Source organism: Canis lupus, unplaced genomic scaffold (genome assembly GCF_048164855.1).
Source record: "Canis lupus baileyi unplaced genomic scaffold, mCanLup2.hap1 Scaffold_339, whole genome shotgun sequence".
In the NCBI taxonomy this organism is placed as follows: Eukaryota; Metazoa; Chordata; class Mammalia; order Carnivora; family Canidae; genus Canis; species Canis lupus.
In genome coordinates, this window is record NW_027326561.1 from 1 (window position 1) to 27,380 (window position 27,380).

The following is a 27,380-nucleotide window of genomic DNA, read 5'->3' on the forward strand; positions in this document are numbered from 1 at the left end:
TACAGAAAAATATAAAAGGCATTGTTCAGTGCTCTCTGAAAAAAAGCTGGTTTCTTGTACTGGTATATATTCCATTCACCAAATTCTTACATGTTCCTCGTATGAATAAAAACTGAGTGTTATTAGAGAGAGAGAGGGAGAGAGAGAGAGAGAGAGAGATTCATCATGGTAATTGATCCACCAATTTTGAGAAATAGTTTTCTTATACTGGTAGCCTGTGAGTAACTTTCTTTCTGGAATAAAGTAAGATAGTCATTCTAAGTACCTTTATTTTACTTTTAGACATGTTTAACCTTAACTGTATCACTAAGTGCATATTAACTAATGATTACACACATCTTACTCCCAGGTATGGTAAAGGCCAATGGGGAACACCTAATTGCCTGTCACTCATTCTAGATTATGCAGTTAGATCCTTTTACAGTTTATCAGAGTTCTCAGGATCTTTTCTTCAAAATTAAGAAATGAATTGCTGTTCTCAGAGATATTATGCTGGAGTATCCTGAGGGCAAAACTAACATTTATTAACTATTTCCCTATGTCAGAAATCTCTTCTATGAGTCACAATTGACAAATTAGTTGTTTCAGCTTTTCTATACCTCCTTGTATTTCTATCTCCTCTTCTTGTCAATTTCTTTCTTTCCTTTTTTTCCAATATCTTCCTTGGTTTAAAAACTCACAGATGCCTTACCCAGCTATGTGTTTTGCCCCTTTTATTCTGGATTGTTGATATTTAAATTTCATACAAACATGCAATTATTCCCAAATATATCACACCAATATCACGTTGTTTGTATAATGAATAAAAATAGTCTATCCAAGAACATGTGACTCAGCCTGTGAAGTCATATCTAAAACAATTACTCAAACCTATGTCTTATTGTCGCCCCCTAAAATTTCATGTGCTGTGTTCAACCTCATGTTTTAAAACTTGCAGTTTCTACCAGTCTCTATAAAATCTCTATACTCTTAGAAAATTGAACATATTAATTCGTACATTTTTTTGAGTAGACATTTAGCCAGGCTTTAAAAGTACTATAAAACTAACACAAGATACAGTTGTTTACCTCAGGAATTTGGATTTTCTGTATAACGTATGAACACATCAGCATAATTCCTGATGGTCAAAGCAGCATGTGAGCCACTGTCTAGTAGGGTTAGGTGCTCATATTTTATAAAGAAAAAATTAAATTGAGATCAGAAAGGCTTTGTGAAATTACTGGGATTGGAGAACCCAAATGGCTAGCCTACATAGTGTGTGGCAATGCAGAGTCCAAGAAGAGGTGAGAATTATAGTAGAAAAGTGAGTGTGCTGTGTTCAGGAACCAAGGATATGTCTGACCCAGCTAAACTAAAGGATCTGCACTGGGAAAGAATGAAGACAATACTAATTACTAGAGCAGGCTGCATTGGGGAGGATTTTAAAGATGAGATTTTTTTTTTGGACAAAAAAAGGAAAACACCAAAGATTTATTGAAATCCATTGATGGCTTCTAAGCAGGGAGTGGAATGTTAAACTATGACCTAAGAAATAAATTTAGAGAAATGTTTATTAATATTCCAAGGAACATTAATTAATGGGGTCACTTCGAAAGGGTCAAATAATGTCAACTAAATGTGGAATAAACTGGCACATTTGACTTCCAAGAGGAAAGCATGAACTTCCCAAACCTATTTGACAAGGGAACCCTTTCTGGGAAAGGGAAAACAATGCATGGATCATATATTCTATATGCACTGATACCACTCTCAGTCTATACACAGGCATGTGTAAGAAATGTACAGTTCTGTAGTACTAAATAGCTCACTTGATGTCTAGTTTGATTCTCTGGTCCTGGGAAATTGGTCTGTACTCCTGTTGCTGAGGCATGTCTTTCAGACCCAGTGGCTTTCTATTTCTTCCATACTATTCTGGGACTGATGGAGATACTTTTACTAACTGATCTGTTCCATGTTGAGGTATAAGAAACTCTGCGTGGATGTAGAGGGCCCCATCTCTCTTAGACATGTCAGCTCACTATTCTGTGAGGAATTTCTGCTTCCTTTTGGTTTCCATCCAGGAATGGTGCAGATATCCCATGTACCTGCCTAGTGGTTTTGGGCTTTTCCCATGAGATTGCCACGTAAATCTTCTACTCTATGTCACAAATCATTTTTTTTCTTAGAAAGCTAAATCTGTAAAACTCATAAGCAACAAAGAACTCCATTTTCCTCATATTCTCCTCTTGCTTCTATGCCCTGAGGAGGTGATTTAGTTGCCTTGTAAGCAGATTAAGACAGGAAGAAGGATGAGGGAAGGAACACCTGAGGTAAAAAAAATGAGTTAGTATTTCAAAGATTCTACCTACCATGCTTGGAATACCCCTTAGGAAATGCTGGTGTGGAGAACTGAGGATGAAAAGCCAGTGAAGGAAAGGATATGTGTGGTACTGGTGCTGCTGTGAGTTTTATGATGTGTTGTCTCAAGAAATATTGCCTCCTCGTCTTATAAACCACCACCTTTGGCGTGGTCCTTTGCACAGTCCTCTCCCACATTAACTCTTGAAAAGTCCCTCTTGCTTCTGGGAACTCTTCCTCCACCATATGAAAGGAGGAGAAGCTACCTTATTGAAGACATGGGGACCAATTGAGAGACAGCAACAATAGACACCTAGGTAAGCTCCAGAGGAGCTTGAGGCTAACTGCAAGTGCACTGGTGACCTCAGCTGAGACCAGAACTGCTCAGATGAGCCTCCACTGAAGTGTTATGTGAATCATAACCAAAGGAAATGGTTGTCAAACTTACTGAGTTATGGAATGATTATTATTCATATAAATACATACAACACAACACAATACAAAACTATGTAATATGATAGATATGGTAGGCATTGAAGATAGAGGAAATAATTTGTGGGAAGATTTCCTCAATATGAATATATGGGACCAATGAAAAACCTTTAAATGGAAATAGCTGGATCGTGGAAGGGGTTCATTTTTCACTCATGGGAAGAATAAAGAAAAAGGAAGTGTCAAGTATCATTATGGAGATTCCAGTCTTCAATGACTTAGTAAACTGTAGACATGTAGGTGGATGGACCCATGCCAGATGGGGACTTGGTAGCATTCTGCAGTTGTGCCTTTTTGGAAATCACTCTCTCTCTCTCACTGGCTTGGATTCAACAGGTGGTTTTTCTGTCACTGATGAAATAAAAAACAAACATTTGTCTTATAACAGCATACTGTCAGACATGACACTAGACTCATCTTAATTCCTAATGATATGGATTACACTAAAGAAAAAATGAAGACATGTCAAAAGTATGGAGGGATTGAGGATATGTGTCTCCAGGTTCTGAATCTAAACTCCGTTTAACAAAATTGGGTGTTGCCAGTGAGCTGCGATTAGCGAGGCTCCAATAATACTCACACTAGTCTCAGGGAAACTTCTCCTAGTTCCATTAACTGCTTTTTCAGAAATGTATTTTACATATATTATTTTATTTAATCTGTAGAACATTTCTAAGATTTATTTTTTTTAATTTTTATTTATTTATGATAGTCACAGAGAGAGAGAGGCGCAGAGACACAGGCAGAGGGAGAAGCAGGCTCCATGCACCGGGAGCCCAATGTGGGATTTGATCCCGGGTCTCCAGGATCGTGCCCTGGGCCAAAGGCAGGCCCCAAACCGCTGCGCCACCCAGGGATCCCACATTTCTAAGATTTAGACATTATTTTCATCCACATTTTAGGGATGAATGGACTGATATTATATTGTTATTAATTATTATTATTATTACTAGTAGTCATAGTAGTATTATATTTGGCAAGGTGTCTTCAGGTGGGCAGTGTGTGGTGAAAACAGAAAGTATTTCTAATGTAAGGGGCTTTTAACTCCTACAGCAGCTTCCTTAAATTTTGATTTCATGAACTGTTTTCCAGTGTGTCAAGTTCTTAATCAGTTATGCCTATGTCAGTTCGTGGGCAATCATAATGAAAGACACCGATCACAGCTTCACATACTCATGTGCAGAAAAAGCTAGAAGTCTCCACCTTTAAAACAGATGCTACCACAAGAACAGATTCACTATCCAAGTTAACTCTGTCCCCAGAATTTAGTTTCTGCTTTAGGATTCTGCATGATTTTATACTGGCTGATTTTTTGAAGATGCCTCTGTGACTGTCATTTAACATATTCTGTTAGGATTCATGGATTCATACTTGGCACAGGATGAGTCTTTAGGCTTAGGTAAGATGTTTTCAGTTGTTAGATTAGGTAGACTCAGTTGAAAGAGACCGGAGACTACTGTGAGTTCAGAAGACAATGGGAAAATGTGAAGATGATTCATGCACACAGAGTCCATTTTGACTGATCTAAACAGGCCTACATGGGTCTCTGGGAAAAAGTGGAATGGACAAAAAGTTGTCCTGCTGTATTGGCCTCATGACTCTGCAGTAGCTAAATCAAATGACACTACCAAAGCTTCTCAGCCACAGCCAGGGGCTGTCTATTGATTTCCCCATTTGGGGTAGGTTTGCATGAGAACACTTGGCCTCCCTGAGGTCCCCCTCCTCAGGAAGGCAATAAAAGACCAGCCTGAGACCTACCAGAATTGGGAAGGGCAAGTTGTCATTACTACAGATATCCGCGAGAGGGAACTCCAAAGCGCTCTCTGGGTTCTGCAGAAGGCTCAGCTGTGCACTTGTTGTTCCAGCAAGTACCACCGCAGCACCAAAAGGCTAACCTTCTGAAAAGACTTCTTTTAGTGGTCTTCTGGCCTGAATCTAAGGAAGAAGGGAGGTTAGTGTATTTTCATTCACTTAGCCTTATTTTCACCATTGCCATTATACAGCATGTTCATTGTAGTGGCTAGAGGAGGGAAACGGAGTCATTTGTTGTGTACAACTCTCCACGTTCTGATGTTGGCTAACAGCATCGTTATGGTGTTGAAGAGTTCTTCCTCATATCCTTCAGACTGATCTGAGACTCGATCAGATTGAAGGTCAGTATTTCCTGTGCCATCAGTTACTGTCTTTGCAATGCAACAGGAGACACTGAACCTGTAGATGTTTGTTTTCTATTGGAGTGATCAGTGGGTTCAGGTGTCAGATCTGATTTTAAAGGCTAGAAGGATTTGGTATGCAAATCAAACTGAGTGTGGTAATCCTCTGCTTTCACAGCCAGTCTCCCCTCAGCCTGATTTCCTCTTTGACTTTCTGAGTGCTCAAGTTCTAACATCTAAAGGATCTGCCTCTCAGGACACAATCTGCCTGACCCTACTTCTCTGTTGCTCTGCTCTGGGCCATCTTCAAGGATGACTTTCTGCAGTCAGGGTCCAAGGGAAATAGTCATTACATGCTGGCTATGTGGTGGCTGTGTTCCCTTGTGATACCACACCAACCCACCCAGAGATGATGTTTTCGGTTAAATAGGTTGAACATTTACTGAAAAGAGCCTAAACCACAATGAAGTGTGGAAACACACTTCCTCACACACACACTCAAACATACATGTATATATAAACCTACACACAAGCACAAGGCTTGAAAGGGAACATAGAATAAGGAAAACAAGGTATCCTGAGGTTATGAATGCATTTATTGACCACCAGTTTCCAGAGATGATTTTTAATTACTCAACATTCCCTACTGAAGCAAGAACTTTCCAAAGAAAAGTTGATCAGCAGTGAGAAGCTGAGTTCAAAGTTTCTACTGCTCAAAAGAATGTTTCCCTTTGAAGATACCTTAACATTGCTTAAATAACTGAATTCTTTAAGAGTCAACAGATGAGCCAAGGTGTCGAAGGATAAACAGATGAGCAACATTTCACCAAATAACCTTAAACACCTGGTCACTACTCTGCACAAGGCAATAAATGTTCCCAGGATGATTAATTAAAGGGGTCACTTCAAAAGGGTGGAATAATGTCAAATATATGTGGAAGAAAACTGGGGCATTTGACTTCCAAAAGGAAAGTAAGAATTTCCTAGACCTATTTAACAAGGGAACCCTTCCTGGGAAAGAGAAAACAATGCATGGATCATATATTCTATATGCACTGATAGCAATCTCTGTCTATACACTGGCATGAGTCAGAAATGTACCGTTCTGTAGTTTTAAATAGTTCACTTGATGCCTAGTTTGATTCTCTGTTCCGAGACTGGTAGTGATTTAGGTTTTCTTAATTGCCCCCATGAGTGTGTCTATGTTCTGGAGTCTTCTGGTGCTGGGGAGGCTGTAAATTGGTGAAGTGCCACTTATCTGGTTGCTCTGTGTCATTGGTGTATACAGTAGCTGCTGAAGTGTCCAAATTGCTGTCTGATCCTGGGAAGTTGGTGTGTACTCCTGTTGCTGAGGCATGTCTTTCACACCCAGTGGCTTTCTATTTCTCCCAACTATTCTGGGACTGATGGAGATACTTTTACTAACTGATCTGTTCCATGTTGAGGTATAAGAAACTGCATGGACATAGAGTGCCCCATCTTTCCTGGACATGTCAGCTTGCTATTCTGTCAGGAATTATTGCTTCCTTTAGGTTTCTATCCATGGAAAGGTGCAGATATCCTATACTCCTACCCTGTGGTTTTGGCTTTTCCCATGAGATTGCCACCTAAATCTTCTACTCTATGCCACGAATCATTTTTGTTTCCTAGAAAGCTAACTCTGATAAACTCATAAGCAACATGGAGATCCCTTTTCCTCATATTCTACTCTTGCTTCTATGCCCGAGGAGGTGATTTAGTTGCCTCTTAAGGCAGCTTAAGACAGGAAGAAGGATGAGGGAAGGAATACCTGAGGTAAAAAAATGAGTTAGTATTTCAAAGATTCTTCCTACCCTACTTGGAATACCCCTTAGGAAATGCTGGTGTACAGAACTGAGAATGAGAAGCCAGTGAAGAAAAGGATATGTGCGGTAGTGGTGCTGCTGTGAGTTTTATGATGTGTGATCTCAAGAAATAATGCCTCCTCATCTTGTAAACCACCACCTTTGGCGTGGTCTTTTGCACATTCCTCTCCCACATTAACTCTTGAAAAGTCCCTCTTGCTTCTGGGAACTCTTCCTCCACCATATGAAAGGAGGAGAACCTACGTTATTGAAGACATGGGGACCAATTGAGAGCCAGCGCCAATACACAAACACCTAGGTTAGCTCCAGATGAGCTGCAGGCTAACTGCAAGTGCACAAGTTCCCTCAGCTGAGACCAGAACTGCTCAGATGAACCTCCACTGATGTGTTATGTGAATCATAACCAAAGAAATGGTTGTCTAACCTACTAGGTTATGGAATGATTTTTATTATCCATATAAAAGTATACAACACAACACAGTACAATACAATTCAAAAACCATGTCATAGGATATGATAGGCATTGAAGAAAGAGGAGATAATTTGTGGGAAGATTTCCTCAATATGAATATATGGGACCAAGGAAAAAACTTTAAATGGAAATAGCTGGGTCTTGGAAGGGGTTCATTTCTCATTCATTGGAAAAAGAGATAAAGAGGAAGTGTCAAGGGTCATTATGGAGATTCCAGTCTTCAGTGACTTACTAAACTATAGACATGTAGGTGGATGGACCCATGCCAGATGGGGACTTGGTAGCATTCTGCAGTTGTGCTCTTTTGGAAATCACTATCACTCTCACAGGCTTGGATTCAACAGTTTGTTTTTCTGTCAGTGATGACACAAAAAACAAACACTTGTCTTACACCAGCACTGACTCATCTTAATTCCTGATGACACGGATTATCCAAAAGCTTCCCTCAACACAATGAGGTATATGTCGTAAAACTAAGACATGTCAAAAGTATGGAGGGATTGATGATGTGTGTCTCCAGGTTCTGAATCTAAACTCTGTTTTACAAAAAATGGGGTGTTGCCAATGAGCTGTGATTAGCTAGGCTCCAATAATACTCGCACTAGTCCAGGGGAACGTATCCTAGTTCTATTCATTGCCATTTAGAAATGTGTTTTACATCCTTTATCTTATTGAATCTTGACAACATTTCTAAGATTTAGACATTATTTTTATCCACATTTTAGGCATGAATAAAGTGATACCGAGCTAGAGTAATTGGCAAAAGGTCATATAGCTGATAAATGGGGCACTGGAGTTTGTACTCTAGAGAGGTAGTTTGACATCAAGTCAAGTCCTTTCTCTCAATGATGCTGGTTTTTTTCGACTCATTTTAAAGAGCACTGGAATCCTGTGGTGCCTCAAGAGCCACTGATCAAAAAGAGGATGGAGCAGGAATAAAAGTCCCGTGCTCTGGTTTCAACCAGAGCACATTTATATATTATAAGTAGAAATAAATAATTATGCATTATATGTTTAACTACATATATCATATATATAGATGTGGGATCCATTTAAAAATGTGTTTAAAAAAATCCCAAACACTGTATCATACCATGCTATCTCCTAATACTGCCAGAAACGTCTTGAAGTTTCTATGCTTTCTTGGGTCTCCAACAGTGTAAAACTTCCCTTGACCTGTTAGCCAGCCTTCAGAGAAGGAGCAGCTGGGAATCATTGCCCTGGGGATGCTCTGGGCTCCAGAACAGGGCTAAGTATCTGCCATGACCCCTGGCAACCTTGCTGTCTGTGTCTCCCTAAAGCCTATTAAACTATTCACAGTACCTGCAGCCTTCTCATTGTTATGACAACTCTTTGAATTCTCTCCCAAGAGAGAAGTGATGTCTTCTCCAAATATCCCGAGGCAATTTTCATACAAAAACTGTATAAGAGAAGCCTGTAATGCAAAAAGAACACAATGGGGTGCTCTTTTTCATATGGAAGAGTTAGAAGTCACATTTTGTTTATAGACCTTGGATCTAACCAAAAATGTGAAAGACTTCTATGAAAACTTCAGAGTTGATAAAAATATATAGAAACCCAAGTTCTCTAATAAAATAAGAAAGAATGATACTTTCTGTTGTACTTTGAGTACAGATTTTAAAATACTACTAGTCAGTGGGCTAAAGTCCTAATTTGTGGCATTTAATAACTAATATTGTGATACCAGTGGTTACATCTTTAAAACTAGGATAGCTTTCAAAGTAACCTACCTTCTTAAAGTTTACTTATTTTGTAAACTTTTGCTTCCAGAAAATATTGGGTTGTAACTTAGGATAATATCTGATTAAAATGTATAAAGCATAGACAAAATCCTATGAAATCCATTTCTTAAATAGGGAAGAATATTTTTTGGAATGTGGATATTCCTGTGGATTTTTTTTGATGTTTTCTTTTTCTTTCTCTTTTCTTTTCTTTTCTTTTTTTTTTTTTTTTTTTTTTTTTAGTAAAAACTCACAGGGCTGGGGAGAAAACATGTCTGTCTGTCTGTCTAACTGCAGTCCCTTCTCAGGTCTTGCTTTGCCTAATGCTGGCTCTCGGCATGAGCTTGGGGAAAAGCTGCCATCTTATTAGGCATGTGTGGCTTCATTAGGATGTTCTGGAATATCTCACTAGTTTCTGTCTGATGTAGCAGAGGCAAAAGAGTAGCCAAGTATTTTTCTAAATGAGCCACAACTTGCAGAGCAAAGCCAATGTGTTTGGAGCCATGGGTGCTCATAGTGCCTGAGACACCTAGGATGTGCCAGTAACGACAACAGGAGCTAGGTCTTGTTACCATTGTGTCATGAGGAAACCATGCCTTCGCCCAAGTTTACAAGCTCCCCCCCTCAAGGATCAGGCTGAGATTTGAACCTTGGCTTGTCAAACTCTAGAGCCCAGGTCTTTTCTACCATATTACATCACTCTTCTCTCTCTTTTGTTTAGTCAGTCTAGTATTGAATCTCCTGGATGGGAAAGAAGTGACTCAACTGCTCTGTGTTTCCCACTTTAACAACACCCCTTCCCATATTCCACCAGAGAAGGATAGCAAACTCTGCCATTCCAAGGAAGCCTATGAAGATGTGCACTTTTCAGAACTGATCCTTCGTAATTACTACTACACATTTCAGATTCAAAGCATGGATTCTAAACCCCAGGGGACACATATGAGAGCTCTCCCTACCTTTTTTACGAAGTTCTCTTCCAATTCCAAGCTGCCAGAATTAGGTGGACAAAGAATGCTTGGGGCTATACACACTGATAAATCATAAGGTGTTATCTGGTTGGGTGAGGATTCTTGCTCAATGCTGTATAACACTCCAAAAAGGTACCGCAAGACAACAACATTCACATTTGGCAGCTGAGCTAGAAGCCTAAAGTCAGAAAGATGTACTTTTGAATAAGGCAAGTCATTGCACTTAGCTGCTGGAAGTATAGAGACAGAGAGCAGAGAACATCTTACTAGATCTAGTATACAACCTGCTGTAGCAGAGTTCCAGGCATGAATGTATACAAATATGTTTTACCGAATTCAATTTCTGAGCTAACCCACTCCGGTTGAATGTTGACAAACTGAAGGTTATACCATGGGCTGTTGATGCTCTGGCATCTCTCTTAGGCCACTGACTTTTGTCTACCATTTTCATATATTCAGAAGGTGTACAATGGCTAAGGAGTCCACGTTAATAAGGTCAGACGAAGAGCAATAATAGCCATAAGGCATGCCTGTATTCTGAAACTGGCCTCCGTGGGTGTGAAGAATTGAAACTATTTGGCATTGAATGTTATTTTAGTGGTCAAAGTGGCAAGAAGGAAGCCAATATTTTCCTAATAGTATATTGGCTGTATTTCTGAGCCATGACCAGAGTAGAGTAATTATTGCATCATTACCTCTGGGCTGCATTTATTTTCTCCTCCTCAGTCACTTCGTCAAGAACATCAAGCCATTTTTCATAGAGTTCCGATGAAAGTAAACTTCCTTCGATATTTTCAAGAAAATCCTTATGTGGATAGAAAAATAAATAAATACATGCAAACAGACACACTCACAGAGATGTAGAGACTCACACACACACAAATATATGTATATATGATAAAAGATATATATTGGAAATATCACAGAGAAAACACTTAGTTCAAAACTTCAGTTCAGTCCCTAATTTCTTCATAGATACCCAAACTGTGACCCACACGGAGTTCACCTCATACTCTCCATTGACTTGCATGTGCAAAAACAGGTTGTGGATTTTCTCCTACAAAAACGAAAGCATCAAAGCAGAGCGTACGCTTCAGTGGAAAGGAAGACAAAGCTCCCTTCTATCATATGGCACTTACTCTTTTGTGTGCTTTTTTGCAAACTACTACAAAAGCTACTCTCATCATTGCTTCATTCTTCCTTTCCTTAACTGTACAAAAGTAGAGAGTCTAATGGCAAACTCATGATGGTCCTGAGGATGTATTCATTTCTAGTGTAGACCAATTCTCCAGAGAGTTTGACATGATACTATTCAGGCCAAGGTTGCAGAGTCTGATTCTCCACAAAGATTAGTCAACTTTAGGTAGGGAAAGCTTCAGAAATGTCTAAGAACTCTATGCACACGTGGTCACCATCTTCCTAGTCTGTGCCTATAACATGGAAATGGAAAAGACCCTACTAAACCTTGCTAGAAACATCAATTGCAGGTGTGCACCTTCAAGAGGGCAACACTTATCATGCTATTCGAGTACCTAACGTATCATCATTCTTTCCCCTGTGTCTTGATGCCTATATATATATTTACTGGTGTGTTTTACTCTAGCCCAGTGTAGTAGTGGTCAGGGACTATTGCTATTTATCGTATAGTTGAACAGTAATGGGGGGCAAGGAAAGACCACTTGCGACAAGAAAGGACCAAATATGACCTTGGTTCTAAGAGTGCCATAATAACTGCCTTAATATAGTTTTGTTCAGAGCTGTTAGCAAGTGCCAAGGTAGATGGATTAAATTCTTTGTTCTAGTTTTCAGTTCTTTCTCCATTACCATTTTAGCAATAGAATGGGATATCTGTGATGTAGCTGTATAATTTCCAAATTAATCTAGTTCTTGAGTCGATCTACTGAATTTTCAGAATTCCAAACTACATTTGTCCGTTGCACCTACTCCTAAAGTTAGATTTATCAAAAGAGGCATGTAGCTAGAGCTGGTTACTGTGTCGTTACAACCTTGGATGGTGGGCTAGACATCACAAATATTAACAAAAGGATACCTAGGATCTGGTGAAAGGAGACACAAATGGCAAAATCCTTCCTCCATGACTTATAAAGTAAAAGGCATCAAGAAACAGGAGACAATGATGGTTAACAATGATTGGTCGCCTCACTGAGCCTTTTTATATTCCTCATAAAGTAAACATTTGCTTACTATTGTAAACTTCTAGATCTATTCTCAAATTTTTCATGTGATTTTTCTTTTGGAAACTGCCTTCATTAGGAGCATCGTGAGGAAGTCATCAGAGACAGGATGTTTTCTTTGGTAAACATTATGTATGTGTTAATGTGTATTTTGAAATTTCTTATTATTATAGTAGTCACATTAGTATTAGTCTTTTGCATGGAGTCCTCAGGTGGGAGGTGTTTGGTGAAAACAGAAAGTATTTCTAATGTAAGGAGCTTTTACCTTCTACAGTAGCTTCCTTAAATTTTGATTTCATGAAGTGTTTTCCAGTTTGACAAGTTCTTAATCAGTTATGCCTATGTTTTTTCTTGGGCAATCATAATGAAAGACACCATCACAGCTTGAGTAACTCATGTGTGGATAAAGCTAGAACTTTCCCCACCTTTAAAACAGATGCTACCAGAAGAACAGATTCACTGTCCAAGTTCACTCTGTCCCCAGAATTTAGTTTCTTTTTTAGGATTCTGCATGATTTTATACTGGCTGATTTTCTGAAGATGCCTTCCATGAGTGGTCATTTTTGATTTGATAAGGAAAGCACATAATGTAGGAAAAAAAGAAGAGTATATGGCATTTCATATCCCAAGCCCAGAGCAAAAGCTTGCTTCCTTTTTGAAAGAGCTAGGCTATCGGATGGTATACAGTTTTAGAGCTCCAAGAAGTAAAGTCAGTTTAGATTCTTTAGTCAATGTCTCTCTATAGTTTTACCCAAAATCCACCTTACATACACTGAAACTTTGTTTTTGTTTTTTTTTTTTTTTTGAAACTTTGTAATCACTTATTTAAATCAGATTTTTTTCATTGACTTTACCCTTTTTAAATCAAACTTCCGTGTTTCAAGGCCTTGTGGAATCCTCACCTGTCTCCTACTTTATCAGTCTTTTCTCATTATTCCCTTCCATAGATGCTCTTCCCCATATATGGAAATCTTTTTCTATACCCATTTCCCATTTGTTGATTCCTCTTTAAGTGATTGTATCCTCCATTCCTACTATCTCTATTTCCCTTCCTCTTTAAAAGAAAAGCTCAAATACTCTCTTATTCTCTGATTACATTCCCTTCATGAGTCTTTCAACGTCCTTTGCTCTATCTTCATGTCCTCTCCCTACAGTGTAGAAAGATATAAGCGCTGGAGTCAGATGGACCTAAGGTTCAGAAACCTACTATGCTTCTGATCTACTGTGTTACCTGGGGCACATGCGAACTGTACTGAAAATTTTCTAATCCATTTATAATGTGTGGAAGATGATAGTTCTAGCTACCCCCTAAAATTGCTGTGATGCAAGGACTGGGGTAGCAGCTAGCATGTAACTAACGTGGTTAATTTCTTCACCACTAGGATAACATTCCCAAATCTAGTGCAGCATTGCAGAGGTCCTGGGTACTCTGCAAATTTCCATACTGACAATTCAGTACACCGATTGGAGATAACACAGGCCAAACTCTGGCTGTCATTTAACATCCTCTTTTAGAATTAGCAGATTCATATATGCCTCCAGATGAGTCTTTATGCTTAGGTAAGATGTTTTCAGTTGTTAGATTAAGTAGACTCAGTTGAAAGAGACCTGAGACTACTGTGAGTTTAGGAAGACAACAGCAGAATGTGAAGATGATTCATGCACACAGAGTCCATTTTGACTGATCTGAACAGGCCTACATGGGTCTCTGTGGAAACAAGTGGAATGGACAAAACGTCGTTCAGTGTATTGGCCTCATGACTCTGCAGTAGGTAAATCAAATGACACTACCAAGTTTCTCACCCAAAGCCAGGTGCTGTCTAATGATTTCTCCATTTGGGGTAGGTTTGCATGAGGACACTTGGCCTCTCCGAGGTCCCTCTCCTCAGGAAGGCAATAAAAGACCAAACTGAGACCTACCAGTATTGGGAACGGGAAGTTGTCCTTATGAAATATATCCGTGAGGGAAACTCCAAAGAGCTGTCCTGATTTTTCAGACGGTGCAGCTGTGCACTGGTTGTTCTGCCAAGTGCCAGCACAGTGGCCAAAGGACGAGTTTGTGAAAGCACTGCTTTCCTTGGTGTTCTGGACAGAATCTAAGGAAGAAGGGGGATTAGTGTGTTTTAATTCACGTAGACTTATTTTCACCATTGCCATTATACAGCATGTTCATTGTAGAGGCTAGAAGAGGGAAACTGAGTCATTTGTTGTGTAGAACTCTCCATGTTCTGATGTTGGCTAACAGCATCCTCATGGCATTGATGAGTTCTTGCCAATAACTTTCAGACTGACGGTTAAACCTAGGGACTTGATCAGACTCAAAGTGATTATTTCCTCTGCCATCAGTTACTGCCATTACACTGATCTGGAGGCACTGAAACTGTAGGTGTTTGTTTTCTACTGGTGTGATCAGTGGGTTCAGGTATCAGATCTGATTTTATTTTTTTATTTTTTTCTGATTTTAAGAGCTATAAGTTTTTGGTATGCAAATCAAGCTAGGTTGTTAATCCTGTGCTTTCACAACCAGGCTCCCCTCAGCCTCAGATTCTCTCCTTGGGTTTCTGAGTGCTCAAGTTTCTACCATCCAAAGGAATTGCCTATCAGGACACAATCTGCCTGACCCCTACTTCTCTGGTTCCACTGCTCTGGGCCATCTTCAAGGATGACTTGCTGCAGTCAGGGTCCTTGGGAAGTAGTCATTACATGCTGGCTATGTGGTGTCTGTGTTCTCTTGTCAACCCCACCAACCCACCCAGAGATGATGTTTTTGGTTAAATATGTTTAACATTTACTGTAAAGAGCCTAAACCACAATGAAGTGTGGAAACACACTTCCTCACACACACACTCAAACATACATGTGTATATACACCTACATACAAGTACAAGGCTTGAAAGAAAACATAGAAAATGCAAAACAATAAGAGGTTAGGAGTGCATTGATAGACCACCAGTTTCCAGAGATGATTTTTAATTACTCAACATTCCCTATTGAAGGAAGAACTTTCCAAAGAAAAGGAGATCAGCAGCGAGAAGCTGAGTTCAAATTTCTACTGCTCAGCTGTGAATGTTTCCCTTTGAAGATATCTTAACATTTCTTAAATAACCGATTGCTTTAAGAGTCAACAGATGAGACAAGCTGTCGAAGGATAAAAAGATGAGGAACATTTCACCAAATAACCTTAAACACTGGGCAATTTGGCTTTTTTGGGATATAGTACGTGCATCAGCACCTCCACTCGTGTGGGGCCAGCACTGCACCAGAAGCATCCTGGTTCTGCCACTTAGGAAGCTCAGCATTTTATTTTATTTATTTTTTTTTAATTTTTATTTATTTATGATAGTTACAGAGAGAGAGACAGAGGCAGAGACACAGGCAGAGGGAGAAGCAGGCTCCATGCACCGGGAGCCCGATGTGGGATTCGATCCCGGGTCTCCAGGATCGCGCCCTGGGCCAAAGGCAGGCGCCAAACCGCTGCGCCACCCAGGGATCCCGAAACTCAGCATTTTAAAGCTTTGGTTTGCTCAACTGTAACATAAATGATGCTGCCTACACCAAGTTAAACTAAATATATAAGATACTACTCGGCACAAGGCAATAAATATTTCCAGGATCATTAATGAATGGGGTCGCTTCAAAAGGGTCGAATAATGTCAAATAAATCTGGGAAAAACTGGTGCATTTGACTTCCAAAAGGAAAATATGAATTTCCCAAGCCTATTTGACGAGAGAACCCTTTCTGGGAAAGGGAAAACAATGCATGGATCATATATTCTATATGCACTGATAGCAATCTCCGTCTATACACTGGCATAAGTCAGAAATGTACAGTTCTGTAGTTCTAAATAGCTCACTTGTTGTCCAGTTTGATTCTCTGTTCCAAGACTGGTAGAGATTTAGGTTTTCTTAATTGCCCCCATGAGTGTGTCTGTTCTGGAGTGTTCTGGTACCAGACAGGTTGTAAAATGGTGAAGTGCCACTTATCTGATTGCTCTGTGTCATTGATGTATATAAATAGCCGCTGCGGGGTCCAGACTGCTCTCTGGTCCTGGGAAATTGGCCTGTACTCCTATTGCTGAGGCATGTCTTTCACACCCAGTGACTTTCTTTTTCTTCCATACTCTTCTGGGACTGAAGGAGATACATGTTCCATGTTGAGGTATAAGAAACTCTGCATGGACATAGAGGGTCCCATTGTTCTTAGACATGTCAGCTCACTGTTCTGTGAGGAATTTCTGCTTCCATTTGGTTTCCATGCAGGAAATGGTGCAGATATCCCATGTACCTACCTAGTGGTTTTGGGCTTTTTCCCCTTGGGATTGCCACCTAAATCTTCTACTCTATGCCATGAATCATTTCTGTTTCCTAGAAAGCTAAGTCTTTAAGACTCATAAGCATCAAAGAGCACCCTTTTCCTCATATTCTCCTCTTGCTTCTATTCCCTGAGGAGGTGAGTTGTCTCTTAAGGCAGCTTAAGACAGGAAGAAGGATGAGGGAAGGAATATCTCAGGTAAAAAAAAATGAGTTAGTATTTCAAAGATTCTTCCTACCCTACTTGGAATACCCCTTAGGAAATGCTGGTGTACAGAACTGAGGAGGAAAAGCCAGTGAAGGAAAGGATATGTGTGTAATGGTGTTGCTGTGAGTTTTATGATGTGTGGTCTTAAGAAATAATGCCTCCTCATCTTGTAAACCACCACCTTTGGCGTGGTCCTTTGCACAGTCCTCTCCCACATTAACTCTTGAAAAGTCCCTCTTGCTTCTGGGAACTCTTCCTCCACCATATGAAAGGAGGAGAAGCTACCTTATTGAAGACATGGGGACCAATTGAGAGCCAGCACCAATACACAAATACCTAGGTTTGACATCAAGTCAAGTCCTTTTCTCTCAATGACGCTGGTTCTTTTCAACTCATTTTAAAGAGCACCGGAATCCTGTGGTGCCTCAAGAGCCATTGATCAAAAAGAGGATGGAGCAGGAATAAAACCCCCCTGCTCTGGTTTCAACCAGAGCACATTTATATATTATAAGTAGAAATTAATAATTATGCATTATATGCTTAACAACATATATAATATAGATGTGGGATCCATTTAAAATTGTGTTAAAAAAAATCCCCAAACACTGTATCATACCATGCTATTTCCTAATACTGCCAGAAACGTCTTGAAGTTTCTATGCTATCTTGGGTCTCCAACAGTGTGAAGCCTCCCTGACCTGCTAGCCAGCCTTCAGAAGAAGGAGCAGCTGGGAATCATTGCCCTGGGGATGCTCTGGGCTCCAGAACAGGGCTAAGTATCTGCCATGACCCCTGGCAACCTTGCTGTCTGTGTCTCCCTAAAGCCTATTAAACTATTCACAGTACCTGCAGCCTTCTCATTGTTATGACAACTCTTTGAATTCTCTCCCAAGAGAGAAGTGATGTCTTCTCCAAATATCCCGAGGCAATTTTCAATCAAAAACTGTATAAGAGTAGCCTGTAATGCAAAAAGAACACAATGGGGTGCTCTTTTTTATATGGAAGAGTTATAAGTCACATTTTGTTTATAGACCTTGGATCTAACCAAAAATGTGAAAGACTTCTATGAACAATTCAGAGTTGATAATAATATATAGAAACCCATGTTCTCTAATAAAATAACTTAGTGTGATACTTTCCGTTGCACTTTGGGTACAGATTTTAAAATTCTACTAGTCAGTGGGCTAAAGTCCTAATTTGTCGCCTAATTTCATACCTAACATTGTGATACCAATGGTTACATCTTTAAAACTAGAATAGTTTTCAAAGCAACCTACCTTCTTAACTTTACTTATTGTGTAAAATTTTACTTCCAGAAAATATTGGGTTGTAACTTAGGATAATATCTGATTAAAATGTGTAAAGCATAGACAAAATCCTATGAAATCCATTTCTTAAAGAGGGAAGAATGTTTTTTGGAAAGAGGATATTCCTGTGGATTTTTTTGATGTTTTGTTTTGTTTTTGAGTAAAAATCACAGGTCTGGAGAGAAAACATGTCGGTCTGTCTAACCGCAGTCCCTTCTCATGTCTTGCTTTGCCTAATGCTGGCTCTAGGCATGAGCTTGGGGAAAAGCTGTCATCTTATTAGGAATCTGTGGCTTCATTAGGATGTTCTGCAATATCTCACTAGTTTCTGTCTGATGTAGCAGAGGCAAAAGAGTAGCCAAGTATTATTCTAAATGAGCCACAACTTGCAGAGCACGGCCAATGTGTTTGGAGCCATGGGCGCTCATAGTGACTGAATCACCTAGGATGTGCCAGTAATGACCACAGGAGCTGGGTCTTGTTACCATTGTGTCATGAGGAAGCCATGGCTTTGCCCAAAGTTACAAGCTCCCCCTTCAAGGATCAGGCTGAGAGTTGAACCTCGGCTTGTCAAACTCCGGAGCCCAGGTCTTTTCTATCATATTATGCCACTCCTCTCTTTCTTTTGTTTAGTCAGTCTAGTATTGAATCTCCTGGATGGGAAAGAAGCGACTCAACTGCTCTATATTTCGCAATTTAACAACACCCCTTCCCATATTCCACCAGAGAAGGATAGCAAACTCTGCCATTCCAAGAAAGCCTATGAAGATGTGCACTTTTCAGAACTGATCCTTCGTAATTACTACTACACATTTCAGACTCAAAGCATGGATTCTAAACCCCAGGGGACACATATGAGAGATCTCTCTACCTTTTTAATGAAGTTGTCTTCCAATTCCAAGCTGCAGGTATTAGGTGGACAAAGAATGCTTGGGGCTATACACACTGATAAATCATAAGCTGTCATCTGATTGGATGAGGATTGTTGCTCAATGTTGTATAACACACCGAAAAGGTATCGCAAGAGAACAACATTCGCTTTTGGCAGCTGTGTTAGAAGCCTAAAGTCAGAAAGATGCACTTTTGAATAAGGCAAGTCATTGCACTTAGCAGCTGGAAGTATAGAGATGGAGAGCAGAGAACATCTTACTAGATATAGTATACAACCTGCTGTAGCAGAGTTCCAGGCATGAATGTATACAAATATGTTTTACCGAATTCAATTTCTGAGCTAACTCTCTATGGTTATATGTTTGACAAACTTAAGATTATACCAGTGCTGTTGATGCTCTGGCATCTCTCTTAGGCCACTGACTTGTCTACCAGTTTCATATATTCAGAAGTTGTACAATGACTAAGGAGTCTACTTAATAAGGTCAGGAGAAGAGCAATAATAGCCATAAGGCATGCCTGTATTCTGAAACTGGCCTCCGTGGGTGAGAAGAATTGAAATCATTTGGCATTGTATGTTCTCATTCATTTGGGGAATATAAATAATAGTGAAAGGGAATATAAGGGAAGGGAGAAGAAATGTGTGGGAAATATCAGAAAGGGAGACAGAACATAAAGACTCCTAACTCTGGGAAATGAACTAGGGGTGATGGAAGGGGAGGAGGGCAGGGGCTAGGGGTGAATAGGTGATGGGCACTGAGCGGGGCACTTGACGGAATGAGCACTGGGTGTTACTCTGTATGTTGGTAAATTGAACACCAATAAAAAATAAATTTATTATTAAAAAAAAAGAAACCATTTGGCATTGAATGTTATTTTAGTGGTCAAAGTGGCAAGAAGGAAACCAATATTTTGTAATGGTATATTGGCTGTATTTCTGAGCCATGACCAGAGTAGAGTAATTATTGCATCATTACCTCTGGGCAGCATTTATTTTTTCCTTCTGAGTCACTTCGTCAAGAACACCAAGCCATTTTTCATAGAGGTCCGATGAAAGTAAACTTCCTTCGATATTTTCAAGAAAATCCTTATGTGGATAAAAAAAAATACACACAAATATACACAGAAACACACACACACATATATATGCATATATAATACAAAATATATATTGGAAATATCACAGAGAAAACACTTAGTTGAAAACTTCAGTTGAGTTCCTACTTCCTTCATAGATACCCAAACTGTGACCCACATAGGGGTCAGCTTGACTCTCCATTGACTTGTACATGCAAAAGCAGGTTGTGGATATTCTCTAACAAAAATGAAAGCATCAAAGCAGAGCATAGCCTTCAGTGGAAAGGAAGACAAAGCTCCCTTCCATCATATGGCACTTACTCTTTTGTGTGCTTTTATGCAAACTACTACAAAAGCTACTCTCATAATTGCATCATTCTTCCTTTCCTGAACTATACAAAAGTAGAGTCTAATGGCAAACTTATGATGGTCCTGAGGATGTATTCATTTCTAGTGTAGACCAATTCTCCAGAGAGTTTGACATGATACTATTCAGGCCAAGGTTGCAGAGTCTGATTCTCCACAAAGATTAGTCAACTTTAGGTAGGGAAAGCTTCAGAAATGTCTAAGAACTCTATGCACACGTGGTCACCATCTTCCTAGTCTGTGCCTATAACACGGAAATAGAAAAGACCCTACTAAGTCTTGCTAGAAACATCATTGTATGTGTGCACCTTCAAGAGGGAAACACTTATCATGGTATTCAAGTACCTAATGGATGATCATTCTTTTCCTGTGTCTTGATGCCTATATATATATTTACTGGCATGTTTTACTCTAGCCCAGTGTAGTAGTGGTCAGAGACTATTGGTATCTTTCATATAGTTAAACAGTAATGGGGGACAAGGAAAGACCAAATGTGACAAGGAAGGACCACATATGACCTTGGTTCTAAGAGTGTCATCATTACTGCCTTAACATAGTTTTGTTGAGAGCTGTTAGCAAGTGCCAATTTAGATGGATTAAATTCTCTATTCTAGTTCTCACATCTTTCTCCATTACCATTTTAGCAATAGAATGGGATATCTGTTATGTAGCTGTATAATTTCCAAAGTAATCCATTTCTTGAGTCGATCTACTGAATTTTCAGAATACCAAAGTACTTTTGTCTGTTGCACCTACTCCAAAAGTTAGATTTATCAAAAGAGGCATGTAGCTAGAGGTGGTTACCATGTCGTTATAACCTTGGATGGCAGGATAGACATCTCAAATATTAACTAAAGGATGCCTAGGATGTGGTGAAAGGAGACACAAATGGCAAAATCCTTCCTCCATGACTTATAAAAGGCACTAAGAAACAGGAGACAATGAGACAATGATGGTTAAGAATGATTGGTTGCCTCACTGAGCCTTTTTTAGATTCCTCATAAAGTAAACATGTGCTTACTATTGTGAACTTCTATACCTATCTTCAAATGTTTCATATGAGTTTTCTTTTGGAAACTGCCTTCATTAGGAGTGTGGTGAGGAAGTCATCAAAAGCAGATGTTTGCTTTGGTAAACATTATGTAGGTGTCAGTGTATATTTTGAAATTTCTTATTATTACTAGTAGTCATATTAGTATTAGTATTTTGCATGGAGTCTTCAGGGGGGTGGTGTGTGTTGAAAACAGAAAGTATTTCTCATGTATGGGGCTTTTAACTCCTACAGTAGATTCCTTAAATTTTGAATTCATGAAGTGTTTTCCAGTTTGAGAAGTTCTTAATCAGTTTTGCCCATGTCGCTCCTTGGGCAATCATAATGAAAGACACCAATCACAGCTTGACTTACTCATGTGTGGATAAAGCTAGAACTTTCCCCACCTTTAAAACAAATGCTACCACAAGAACAGATTTGCTGTAATGCCTCACTCTGTCTCCAGAATTTAGTTTCTTCTTTAGGATTCCACATGACTTTATACTACCTGGTTTTCTGAATATGCCTTCCGTGAGTGGTCCTTTCTCATTGATAAAGGAAAGCATATCCTGTAAGAAAAAAAGAAGAGTATATGGCATTTCATATCCCAAGCCCAGAGTAAAAGCTTGCTACCTTTTTGAAAGAGCTAGGCTATGTGATGGTATATGGTTTTAGAGCTGGAAGGAGTAAAGTCAATTTAGATTCTTTAGTCAATGTCTCCCTATAGTTTCTACCCAAAATCCACCTTAGAGTCATACACTGAAACATTGTAATCACTTATTTTAATCAGATTTTTTTCATTGAATTTACCCTTTTAAATCAAACTTCCGTGTTTCAAGGCCTTTGTGGAATCCTCGCCTGTCTCCTAATTTACCAGTCTTGTTTCCTTATTCCCTTACATAGATGCTCTTCCCCAAGTATGGAAATCTTTTTGCCATACTCATTTCCCATTTGTTGATTCCTCTTTAAGTGATTGTATCCTCCATTCCTACTATCTCTATTTCTCTTCCTCTTTAAAAAAAAAAAAGCTCAAATGCTCTCTTCTTATTATCTGATTACATTTCCTTCATGAGTCTTTCACTGTCTTTTGCTCTATCTTCATGTTCTCTCCCTGCAGTGTAGAAAGATAATAAGGGCTGGAGTCTGATAGACCAAGGGATCGGAAACCTATTATTATGCTTCTGATCTATTGTGTGACCTGGGGCAAATGCGAACTGTACTGAAAGCTTTCAAATTCATTTGTAAAGTGTGGAGGATGATAGTTCCAGCTTCCCCTAAAATTGCTGTGATGCAAGGACTGGGGAAGTAGCAAGCATGTAACTAACATGGTTAATTTCTTCACACCTAGGATAACATTCCCAAATCCAGTGCAGGGTTGCAGAGGTAATGGGTACTCAGTAAATTTCCACACTGACAATTCATTACACTGATTTGAGATAACACAGGCCAAACTCTGTGGCTGTCATTTAACATCCTCTTTTAGAATTAGCAGATTCATATATGCCTCAGGATGAGTCTTTATGCTTAGGTAAGATATTTTCAGTTGTTAGATTAAGTAGACTCAGTTGAAGGAGACCTGAGACTACTGTGAGTTCAGGAAGACAATAGCAGAATGTGAAGATGATTCATGCACACAGAGTCCATTTTGACTGATCTGAACAAGGCCTACAAGGGTCTCTGTGGAAACAAGTGGAATGGACAAAACGTCGTTCTGTTGTATTGGCCAAATGACTCTGCAGTAGGTAAATCAAATGACACTAGCAAAGCTTCTCAGCCAAAGCCAGGGACTGTCTAATGATTTCTCCACTTGAGGGTTGGTTTGCATGAGAACACTTGGCCTCTCCGAGGTCCCTCTCCTCAGGAAGGCAATAAAAGACCTAACTGAGACCTACCAGTATTGGTAAGGGCATGATGTCCTTATCAAAGATATCCATAAGGGAAACTCCAAAGAGCTGTCCTGGTTTTGCAGACAGTAGAGCTGTGTACTGGTTGTACTGGGAAGTGCCAATGTGCTGGCAAAAGGCCGAGTCTCTAAAAGAAGTGCTTTTCAAGGTGTTCTGGACTGAATCTAAGGAAGAAAGGAGATTAGTGTGTTTTAATTCACTTAGCCTTATTTTCACGATTGCCATTATACAGTGTGTTCATTGCAGGGTTAGAAGAGGGAAACTGAGTCATTTGTTGTGTAGAACTCTCCATGTTCTGATGTTGGCTAACAGCATCCTCATGGCATTGTTGAGTTCTTGCCCATATCCTTCAGACTGATGGTTAAACCTTGGAACTTGATCAGATTGAAAGTCAGTATTTCCTGTGCCATCAGTTACTGTCTTTGCAATGCAACAGGAGGCACTGAACCTGTAGATGTTTGTTTTCTACTGGAGTGAACAGTGGGTTCAGCTGTCAGATCTGATTTTAAAAGCTAGAAGGATTTGGTATCCAAATCAGGCTGAGTTTGGAAATCCTCTGCTTTCACATCCAGTCTGAGACCAGAACTGCACAGATGAGTCTCCACTGAAGTGTTATGTGAATCATAACCAAAGAATTGGTTGTGTAAACTACTGAGTTATGGAATGATTTTTATTATCCATATAAAAGTATACAACACAGTACAATACAATTCAAAAAGTATGTCATAGGATATGATAGGCATTGAAGAAAGAGGAGATAATTTGTAGGAAGATTTCCTCAATATAAATATATGGGACCAAGGAAAAAACTTTAAATGGAAATAGCTGGGTCTTGGAAGGGGTTCATTTCTCATTCATTGGAAAAACAGATAAAGAGGAAGTGTCAAGGGTCATTATGGAGATTCCAGTCTTCAGTGACTTACTAAACTGTAGACATGTAGGTGGATGGACCACATGGGGACTTGGTAGCATTCTGCAGTTGTGCTCTTTTGGAAATCACTATCACTCTCACTGGCTTGGATTCAACAGTTTGTTTTTCTGTCACTGAGGACATGAAAAACAAACACTTGTCTTGCACCAGCATATTCTCAGACATGGCACTAGACTCATCTTAATTCCTGATGACACGGATTGTCCAAAAGCTTCCCTCAACACAATGAGGTATATGTCGTAAAACGAAGACATGTCAAAAGTATGGAGGGATTGATGATGTGTGTCTCCAGGTTCTGAATCTAAACTCCGTTTTACAAAAAATGGGGTGTTGCCAGTGAGCTGTGATTAGCTAGGCTCCAATAATACTCGCACTAGTCTCAGGGGAACTTCTCCTAGTTCTAATATTTGCTTTTTAGAAATGTTTTTACATCCCTTATCTTATTGAATCTTGACAACATTTCTAAGATTTAGACATTACTTTTATCCACATGTTAGGCATGAATAGAGTGATACCAAGCTAGTAATTGGCCAAAGGTTGTATAGCTGATAAATGGGGACACTGGAATTTGTACTCTGGAGAGATGATTGACATCAAGTCAAGTCCTTTTCTCTCAATGATGCTGGTTCCTTTCAACTCATTGTTTTTCCTTTCAACTCATTTTAAAGAGCACTGGAATCCTGTGGTGCCTCAAGAGCCACTGATCAAAAAGAGGATGGAGCAGGAATAAAAGTCCCATGCTCTGGTTTCAACCAGAGCACATTTATATATTATAAGTAGAAAAAAATAATTATGCATTATATGTTTAACTACATATATCATATAATATAGATGTGGGATCCATTTAAAATTGTGTTAAAAAAATTCCCAAACACTGTATCATACCATGCTATCTCCTAATACTGCCAGAAACATCTGGAAGTTTCTATGCTTTCTTGGGTCTCCAACAGTGTGAAACCTCCCTTGACCTGCTAGCCAGTCTTCAGAAGAAGGAGCAGATGGGTATCATTGCCCTGGGGATGCTCTGGGCTCCAGAACAGGGCTAAGTATCTGCCATGACCCCTGGCAACCTTGCTGTCTGTGTCTCCCTAAAGCCTATTAAACTATTCACAGTACCTGCAGCCTTCTCATTGTTATGACAACTCTTTGAATTCTCTCCCAAGAGAGAAGTGATGTCTTCTCCAAATATCTTGAGGCAATTTTCAATCAAAAACTGTACAAGAGAAGCCTGTAATGCAAAAAGAACACAATGGGGTGCTCTTTTTCATATGGAAGAGTTATAAGTCACATTTTGTTTATAGACCTTGGATCTAACCAAAAATGTGAAAGACTTCTATGAAAAATTCAGAGTTGATAAAAATATATAGAAACCCAATTCTCTAATAAAATAAGAAAGAGTAATACTTTCCGTTGTACTTTGGGTACAGATTTTAAAATATTACTAGTCAGTGGACTAAAGTCCTAATTTGTCGCCTAATTTAATACCTAACATTGTGATACCAAAGGTTACATCTTTAAAACTAGGATAGTTTTCAAAGTAAGGTACCTTCTAAAAGTTTACGTATTTTGTAAAATTTTGCTTCCAGAAAATATTGGATTGTAACTTAGTATCATATCTGATTAAAATGTATAAAGCATAGACAGAGTCCTATGAAATCCATTTCTTAAATAGGGAAGAATAGTTTTTGGAAAATGAATATTCTTGTGGATTTTTTTTTTTGATGTTTTCTTTTCTTTTCTTTTCTTTTTTTTTGAGTAAAAACTCACAGGGCTGGGGGAAAACATGTCTGTCTGTCTAACCACAGTCCCTTCTCATGTCTTGCTTTGCTTAATGCTGGCTCTCGGCATGAGCTTGGGGAAAAGCTGTCATCTTATTAGGAATCTGTGGCTTCATTAGGATGTTCTGCAATATCTCACTAGTTTCTGTCTGATGTAGCAGAGGCAAAAGAGTAGCCAAGTATTATTCTAAATGAGCCACAACTTGCAGAGCAAAGCCAATGTGTTTGGAGCCATGGGCGCTCATAGTGACTGAATCACCTAGGATGTGCCAGTAATGACCACAGGAGCTGGGTCTTGTTACCATTGTGTCATGAGGAAGCCATGGCTTTGCCCAAGGTTACAAGCTCCCCCCTCCAGGATCAGGCTGAGAGTTGAACCTTGGCTTGTCAAACTCCGGAGCCCAGGTCTTTTTTATCATATTACATCACTCTTCTCTCTCTTTTGTTTAGTCAGTCTAGTATTGAATCTCCTGGATGGGAAAGAAGCGACTCAACTGCTCTGCGTTTCCCACTTTAACAACACCCCTTCCCATATTCCACCAGAGAAGGATAGCAAACTCTGCCATTCCAAGAAAGCCTATGAAGATGTGCACTTTTCAGAACTGATCCTTCGCAATTACTACTACACATTTCAGACTCAAAGCATGGATTCTAAACCCCAGGGGACACATATGAGAGATCTCTCTACCTTTTTAATGAAGTTGTCTTCCAATTCCAAGCTGCAGGTATTAGGTGGACAAAGAATGCTTGGGGCTATACACACTGATAAATCATAAGCTGTCATCTGATTGGATGAGGATTGTTGCTCAATGTTGTATAACACACCGAAAAGGTATCGCAAGAGAACAACATTCGCTTTTGGCAGCTGTGTTAGAAGCCTAAAGTCAGAAAGATGCACTTTTGAATAAGGCAAGTCATTGCACTTAGCAGTTGGAAGTATAAAGACGGAGAGCAGAGAACATCTTTCTAGGTCTAGTATACAACCTGCTGTAGCAGAGTTCCAGGCATGAACGTACACAAAAATGTTTTACCAAATTCAATTTCTGAGCTAACCCTCTCTGGTTAAATGTTTGACAAACTTTAGGTTATGCCACTGGCTGTTGATGCACTGGCATCTCTCAGGCCACTGACTTTTGTCTACCAGTTTCATATATTCAGAAGTTGTACAATGACTAAGGAGTCAATGTTAATAAGGTCAGGAGAAGTATAATAATAGCCATAAGGCATGCTTGTATTCTGAAACTGGCCTCCATTGGTGAGAAGAATCGAAACTATTTGGCATTGAATGTTATTTTAGTGGTCAAAGTGGCAAGAAGGAAGCCAGTATTTTCCTAATAGTATATTGGCTGTATTTCTGAGCCATGACCAGAG

At 39.4% G+C, this 27,380-nt stretch overlaps 1 protein-coding gene across 2 annotated transcripts; it reads right to left on the reverse strand.

Annotated features, from left to right (window-relative positions):
- Nucleotides 1–2,785: 2,785 nt before the first annotated feature.
- Nucleotides 2,786–27,312, reverse strand: LOC140629900 (uncharacterized). 2 transcript variants are annotated; one of them, XM_072819380.1, is made up of 13 exons: nt 26,698–27,268; nt 25,348–25,459; nt 23,289–23,464; nt 21,804–21,965; nt 19,901–20,010; nt 18,904–19,093; nt 17,572–17,683; nt 14,127–14,302; nt 10,707–10,816; nt 10,000–10,189; nt 8,622–8,733; nt 4,588–4,764; nt 2,786–3,180 (listed from the first exon to the last, which is right to left on the reverse strand). In XM_072819380.1, the coding sequence occupies exons 1-12, from the start codon at nt 26,791–26,793 to the stop codon at nt 4,616–4,618; spliced, it is 1,695 nt and encodes a 564-aa protein (XP_072675481.1). In that variant the 5' UTR covers nt 26,794–27,268; the 3' UTR covers nt 2,786–3,180; nt 4,588–4,615. The 2 variants fall into 2 exon arrangements, 1 of the variants encoding a protein (XP_072675481.1); XR_012027703.1 differs by lacking the exons at nt 8,622–8,733; nt 10,000–10,189 and having other exon boundaries at nt 26,698–27,312.
- Nucleotides 27,313–27,380: the final 68 nt, after the last annotated feature.

Excerpts from the sequence above, each read along its gene's own strand:
- LOC140629900 (XM_072819380.1), bottom strand. The coding sequence starts at position 26,793 with ATGACAGCTTATGATTTATCAGTGTGTATAGCCCCAAGCATTCTTTGT. Across the intron at positions 23,465-25,347 it reads TAACAATGAGAAGGCTGCAG|ATTCAGTCCAGAACACCTTG; the intron begins GTACTGTGAATA and ends TTTCTTCCTTAG. Across the intron at positions 8,734-9,999 it reads AAGAGAACTTCGTAAAAAAG|GCTTCTCTTATACAGTTTTT; the intron begins GTAGGGAGAGCT and ends TTTGCATTACAG.